At 38.0% G+C, this 7,500-nt stretch overlaps 1 protein-coding gene across 1 annotated transcript in view; it reads left to right on the forward strand.

Annotated features, from left to right (window-relative positions):
- The window catches only part of LOC137648271 (visual pigment-like receptor peropsin), a 330,485-nt gene that overhangs the window by 322,361 nt on the left and 624 nt on the right, over nt 1-7,500 (forward strand). Inside the window, 4 exon segments of the mRNA XM_068381198.1 lie at nt 1-134; nt 1,175-1,208; nt 1,211-1,305; nt 4,124-7,500. The exon segment at nt 1-134 is cut by the window's left edge and continues 89 nt beyond it; the exon segment at nt 4,124-7,500 is cut by the window's right edge and continues 624 nt beyond it. Coding sequence (XP_068237299.1) covers nt 1-134; nt 1,175-1,208; nt 1,211-1,305; nt 4,124-4,273 — 413 coding nt within the window. The 3' untranslated portion in view covers nt 4,274-7,500.

The raw sequence follows: 7,500 nt of genomic DNA on the forward strand, positions 1-7,500 counted from the left end.
TCCTTGGCTACGTCATCCCGCTGATCCTCATCTGTTCCTGCTACTACCAGGCCTCTAGGTTCCTCCACAGGGCTCACGAGACGGGGGAGTCCGTGTATGCCTACGACTGGGCTACTGAAAGGAACGTCACTAGGGTATGTGTAATTACTTTACAGGGGTGTCTCAACTTACGAACATTCGACTTACGAAATTAAGAGATACAAACACAAACACAACTGAAAGCTTTCGACTTACAGCCAAAAATTAGATGTAGCCTAAATGTTTTAGAACTGAAGAAAAATACAGTAAGAACAATAACTTATTAGCTTTATTTCATTCATTAGAGGAAAACAGCCTTTTTCAAGGATATTACTTTTGAGTACTGAATTATTTTATCCCATATCATTTAATATTATTATTGTTATTATTATTATTATTATTATTATTGTTATTATTATTATTACTACTTGCTAAGCTACAACCCTAGTTGGAAAAGTAGGATTCTATAAGCCCGACTCCAACAGGGAAAAATAGCCCAGTGAGGAAAGGAAACAAGCAAATATGAGTATTAATTAACAAGCAAATAAGATAATTAAGTAACAATTAAAATAAAATATTAAAGAACAGTAACAATAATCAAATAAATATTTCATATATAAACTATAAAAGCTTTAATGAAATAAGAGGAAGAGAAATAAGATAGAATAGTGTGCCCGTGTGTACCCTCAAGCAAGAGAACTGTAACCCAAGACACCGGAAGTCCATGGTACAGAGGCTATGGCACTACCCAAAACTAGAGAACAACGGTTTGATTTGGAGTGCCCTTCTCCTAGAAGGAAATGCTTTTCATTAACCCTTTCACCCCCAAGGTAAGGTTAAATTTCGAGCACATTTTGCTATATATTTTTTTTCAATTGCTCTAACAGCCTTAATTTTTGTCATAGAGTGGTCAGGTTGGTCTCATTCTTTTGGAAAATGCCTGAAGTTTCTCAAAACGTTATCAAAAATATGCAAAAACATGTAAATAACAGTGTTTTGCCAGAACGTACCGGTACGTCCTTTCGGGGTGAAAGGGGATAAATTTCAACATTTAGATTTTCTTCAGTTTATTTTTCACTTTAGTTTATTTTTCATATTTATTTATTGTATTTTGATATAGTTACTTTTATACATTCTTCTTTTCGTTTATTTATAGATGGGCATCATCCTAGTCCTGGCCTTCATCGTCTTCTGAGTGCTTATGCTGTCGTCTGCATTTGGACGGTATTCAGACATCCGTACACAGTGCCTCTTATCCTCACTCTTCTTCCTCCTCTCTTGGCTAAGGTAAGTTCTCTCTCTCTCTCTCTCTCTCTCTCTCTCTCTCTCTCTCTCTCTCTCTCTCTCTCTCTCTCTTTGCAGGCTTAAATAAAATTTGTCAGTAGTAGTTCTGTCAGCACCATTATAACATACTCTCTCTCTCTCTCTCTCTCTCTCTCTCTCTCTCTCTCTCTCTCTCTGTATGTTCAAGTAAACTTTGTCAGAAATAGTTCTGGCACCACCCTAATAACACTCTCTCTCTCTCTCTCTCTCTCTCTCTCTCTCTCTCTCTCTCTCTCTCTTCCTCTCTCTCTCTCTCTCTCTCTCTCTCTCTCTCTCTCTTTAGGTTCAAGTAAACTTTGTCAGAAATAGTTTCTGTCAGTACCCTAATAACACACACACACACACACTCTCTCTCTCTCTCTCTCTCTCTCTCTCTCTCTCTCTCTCTCTCTCTCTCTCTCTCCTCTCTCTGCAGGCTCAAGTAAAAGTTTTTCAGAAATAGTTTTGTCAGCATCAAAATAACTCACAACACACACACACACACACTTTCTCTCTCTCTCTCTCTCTCTCTCTCTCTCTCCTCTCTTCTCTCTCTCTCTCTCTCTCTCTCTCTCTCTCTCTCTTTAGGTTCAAGTAAACTTTGTCAGAAATAGTTCTGTCAGCACCCTAATAACACACACACACACACACACTCTCTCTCTCTCTCTCTCTCTCTCTCTCTCTCTCTCTCTCTCTCTCTCTCTCTCTCTCTCCTCTCTATCTTTGCAGGCTCAATTAAACTTTGTCAGAAATAGTTTTGTCAGCACCAAAATAACTCTCTCTCTCTCTCTCTCTCTCTCTCTCTCTCTCTCTCTCTCTCTCTCTCTCTCTCTCTCTATTCACATTTTAATAATTAAGTATCCTTTAGGACTTTCTGAATGTTCTTTCCATTGTTTTGAACAGCTATTCATTTATGCTTTCACTTTCAACCTTTCACTTAAAAATAATTTGATGATGTGGCCATAGAAAGTGAAGAAATTGAGATTTTTGGCAAAGTTGATATGGTGCCAGTATTGTGATCTTAAGGACTGTGTAAATAAGGCAACAGATATATGAGCATTGGAAAATATACCAGTGTAAACAGGGTAAAAACTGTGTGGACAGGAATGAACAAAAAAAGTAGTTCTGTGTTTGTATTTGGCTATGTTTATTAGCTTGCAAGACCAACATTGGTGAGCAGTGAACACTAGTGTACCCCTGGGCTGTCAGGCAGAAGCTCTCTTGGTATCACCCAGGGGTAATTATAAGAAGCATTATAGCTTTATTTGAGTATTGGGAGAATGATATTATTCCTCAAATGTATGAGAAACATTACAGCTTCTTCAGACCCAGTGAGCCAGAATATGGTCTCCAGTCACAGAGAATGGCAGCGACGAACACTAGCTTTAGTCAGAAGCTCTCTTCGTATCGGCCAGGGGTAATTATTAGAAGCATTACATCATCTTTATTTGGGTAATGGGAGATTGGTATTATACCTGAAATGTCTAAGAAACATTACAACTTCTTCAGACCCAGTGAACCAGAGAATGGCTAGCCCCTTCCCCCTGTTAACATTTGCAGTCAAGTACTCTGGTTTGGAAATGTTAAAGAACAGGGATTCAAAATTGAACCTGATTTTTAAATGGGCAGAGAGGAGGGGTATTCACATAGTATTCAGACCAAAGGGTTAAATAGGTCTGTCATAGAAACGTTATATCAGAATAAATGTATACATACATTTGATATGAAACCTCTTCTTCTGTCCCACCTTTATCTCTGCATTAAGGGGTCGGTTGCCACATCGGTCATGGTTTATACTTTGGCAGAGTGTTTTTATGACCGCATGCCCTTGCCGTCATCAACCATCGTTACTGGTGATAAGTCTAACCTTTGACTAGATAGTCCAATTGCAAGGCAGCAGTTTCCACAGTTAATGGCAGCGGGCCTAGCCATTTGCTAAAAAGCAAAACTGCAAGGCAGCAGCTGTCCTCTTAGTAGCTTTCTATAACATACACAGCATACGGTGGTAGTATTCTTACGCCCCTACCACAGGGTAAATCAAAAGGCGTGCACTGTAGATCACAAGACCCAAAAGAGAATAAAGTTTATAATAAGATTCTTGTTAGGTTGAGCTTTAGTAACTGTGCAAGTCTTGTGTCGAATACTGATCAGGTGGCTGACTATCATTTGTCAGATCTTTGACTCTGCATTGAGTTTCTGCTTTTTAATTACTTTTCCCTAAAGCATAGCTCATTGCTACAAATACTTAGCATTTATATCTTGCATGCAGACGCCCTATTCGTATCCGGATATATTTGTTTGGCATACTTTTTCAATCTTATATTTTTCCCTGTAGGTCTACTCTCAGGAATCGTAACAAAAGCCAGTTGAAAGTCATTGTACTGATCTATGCTTTTGCTCCACAAGCAAGTTGAAAATCATTGTATTGGTTTATGCTCTTGCTCCAGAAGCAAGTTGAAAATCATTGTACAGACTTATGCTCTTGCTTCAGAAGCAAGTTTGTAATCATTGTACAGACTTAGGCTCTTGCTTCAGAAGCAAGTTGGTAATCTTTGTACAGACTTATGCTTTTGCTCCAGAATCAAGTTGGGAATCATTGTACAGACTTATGCTCTTGCTCCAGAAACAAGTTGGGAATCCTTGTACAGATTTATTCTCTTGCTCCAGAAGCAAGTTGGGAATCATTGTACAGATTTATTCTCTTGCTCCAGAAGCAAGTTGGGAATCATTGTACAGACTTATGCTCTTGCTCCAGAAGCAAGTTGGGAATCATTGCACTGATTTATGATCTTGCTCCTTCCAGGCATCTCCAGTTCTGAACCCAATCATCTACTACTACTCTCACCCTCGTCTGAAGAAGGGAATGCTGGCCACGCTCACCTGCTGCTTCCGCGACCCCCCTCCAGAGCTCCTGGAACTCCCAGAGACCAAGAGCATGACTGAACACAAATGACATTTCAACTCGAGGATACTCGCGCACTCCTTTGGATGTATCCACAACCAATGCCAGAGGGAAAGACCCAATCCGGAGGACATTGTTTTGGATGGACACATTCCAAACCAAGTGCATCATATACCGGGAGAGCTGTATGAACTGAGCCATGAAAGGTGGTAGTTTTAGGTGACTTCGTTTGTCTGGGAATGAGAGCTGTAGCTCCTGTTTGCTTTTTGCGTGTGTTTGTGCGTTCGCCAATCATTTTGAAATAGAGATGGTATGTTTGTTGAGATTTATCCCGTGGGAGGCCATTTGATATCGAAATTCCTATATTTAAATTTATAAAAAAGAAAGGATACATATTGATACATATGTACCGTATGTGCTGAAATTTTCGCTTCCAATGTAAATTCTTAGATTTGTAGTACGTTTTCGAGGCTACAAATTTTATTTTCAGATGTGTATAATTCTATTTTTCTAACGTTCTATTAGAATTTATATGATTAGGACATATTGGAATATAGAAATTACATGTTATAGCTTAATTACTTTATTCCTGTTTTGAAATAAGGTGATAAGAAATTAAGGTGAAAGACAAAAGAATGTTAACAGTTAGAATCTTCTATCAGAGAGCCAAATTGTAAATTTTGTTGAAAGAAACCAAAGGTCAAAGGTCGTATTGTAGAGCCTCGTGCCATTCGTGTGGAAAAAGAAAAAACTGTCTGATGAAGGTCTCAAAGATCGAATGTAAATTTTGCCTTTGACGAAGCTCTTGTGGAGTAGCTTCTACCTCAGTAGCAGAGAACTTTTTCTCCCAGGAAAAGTTTTCTCCCCATAGATTATATGTAAACCATAAACAAAAAAATACTAATAATTTGACTTTTTTTTTTACGCAGTTTCAAATCAATCTGAGATAGACACCGCAGGAGTTTGTTCAATTGATATATGTAATGGACGCTCGTAAACCTTTTTGCCATATGCTTTCATCAGCTGTTAATACACTTGTTGTAGAGCTATAATATAATATTTTTTGTGTGTGTGTGAGAGAGAAAGAGAGGATGAGAGTTGGGGGAGAGAAAGAGTGAGAGATCTCGCTGCTTCCATGAGTCATGAACCCAATTTTCGCCCGAAACCAGTTGCTGGTCTTAACTAAAGCGCACACTTTTTATCAACCAGACCTAAAAGGGGGTTTCTGGAAGGGACATATTGATCCTCCAAGGCCATGAATAACTATAAAAAATGTAAAAAAAAAAAAAAAACACAAGGCCCATGGTTTAGTGACAACAAGCTGTTTAGCTTGAATGAGTAAACCCTTTTTAGCCAGCAACAAGGTAGTAAGAACGACTATTGGGATTTTGACGTGTATAATATAGTTTTGACCTGTAGGCTTTAGTCAGAGAGTTTAGCTGGGCTTGAGATTGTAGCAGCCGTTACCTTCCATAGATATTGCTCAAGTATTAACGGGATACTGCGTTCCTGCTTATAGTTCTTCTTGAATTTACCTTTTGAGATTTGTAAGTGTTTGGTGGGATATTTTTTTTATCTGGTGTGCCAAAAACTTAATTTCTCAAAGTAAATAATTGGGGATGCTTTTTTTGGCTTTTTTTTTGTATTATGATGTTGGCAAGCAAGCTCACATGGCTTTTATTATTATTTTGGATTCAATCTTGTCTTATTTTGAATCCAATTTATCCAGCTTTTTTGTAAGCTTTTATCCAACCCTGCTTCCCTGTGACTTTTAAGTGGCTTTTATTTTCGCACCATTCGGTTATATTGGTTCTTACAAACTTGAATACTTTACATAGACATATCGTATATTTCATACATTTATTAAAAAAGACTAGTGAATTTAGAAACAATGACAGTTTTGTTTTAAGGCAGCCAATGGGGCAATAGATCTTTTGACTCTTTATGATAAAGTCTAAACAAATTATGCTTCTTATTGATTTTCCGTGAAGTATCTGTTCACTATAAATACGGCATCTTTCCCAAGTATTCCCAACTATTTCCGATTTTTGTCATACTCTATAATTGTCCATTCCTTTACGATTTGCAATCGTCATATTGCAATGCTGACGGTAGTGAAATCTCACAAATGAAGAATAGTATAGAGTTGACCACAGTTAATGAGATACTGTATATACTGTGGAAAAGTACAACCGGGGGGTGGTGAATGATAAACATATGTGGAGGTATCTTGTCAAACTAGGTTCTGTGTTAAGGTAACGCTAATTCCAATAGACAACACAAAGGAATTTCTGAAATTACACGATTTAAGATTGCGATGACGTATTGGAAACATCCCTGCCTGGTGATCGCCAGACTGGGGTTCGAGTCCCTCTCAAATAGTTTCTTTAGTGTCTGCTACCTCACCATCCTTGTGAGCTAAGGATGGGGGTTTTTGTAGGAGCCTTAAGGTCTACCTGCTAAGTCATCAGCAGCTATTGCCTGGCCCTCCTTGGTCCTAGCATGGGTGGAGAGGGGGCTTGGGCGCTGATCATATATATATATATATATGATCAGTCTCTAATGCATTATCCTGCTTGCTGGGGCAATGTTACTGTCCCTTGCCCCTGCCATTTATGAGCGACCTTTGAACTTTTATGTATTAATCGAATCTCGTTGATCGTTTTTATAAATTTCATGGATATTGATAGTATTTTTTGAATCTCATGTACCTTATGCTTAATTTCATACCCCAAAAGTGTTAACGTAGTATTACAGTGATTATAATGAGTGATTTTACTTGTTTCTAATCTACGATCCCTGATGTGTTTATCATTTGCCGGTGGTAATGGTCAACATTCAACTTCAAACAGATCTTGCAGACGTAAAGGAATGGCAACATAGACAATGTACTTGTAAACATTGAAGTTTTAATGTAATAACTTACAGGAGGGCCCCCAACTTACGGAAATTCGACTTACGAACATACATCCAACTTACGAACGTCCGACTTGAGGAAGTTCGATTTGGTAAATGTTCGACTTACGAACGTTCGAATTGCGAACGTTCTACTTACAAACGTTTGGAGATAAAAATACAAATCCAACTGAAAATAACAAAGATAATATAAAGAAATATTGTAATAAACCAATATTACATCATTTAATAAAGTAAGCAAAACAACATTTGTAATAAACTAATATCTATTTCATATGAAACTTGACTATTTGCTGACTTTTGTAACTGGAAATCATAGGCATGGGATTCAGGTTAGGCCCACCATAGGCCAAAATTTAACA

Source organism: Palaemon carinicauda, chromosome 10 (genome assembly GCF_036898095.1).
Source record: "Palaemon carinicauda isolate YSFRI2023 chromosome 10, ASM3689809v2, whole genome shotgun sequence".
Taxonomy (NCBI): domain Eukaryota; kingdom Metazoa; phylum Arthropoda; class Malacostraca; order Decapoda; family Palaemonidae; genus Palaemon; species Palaemon carinicauda.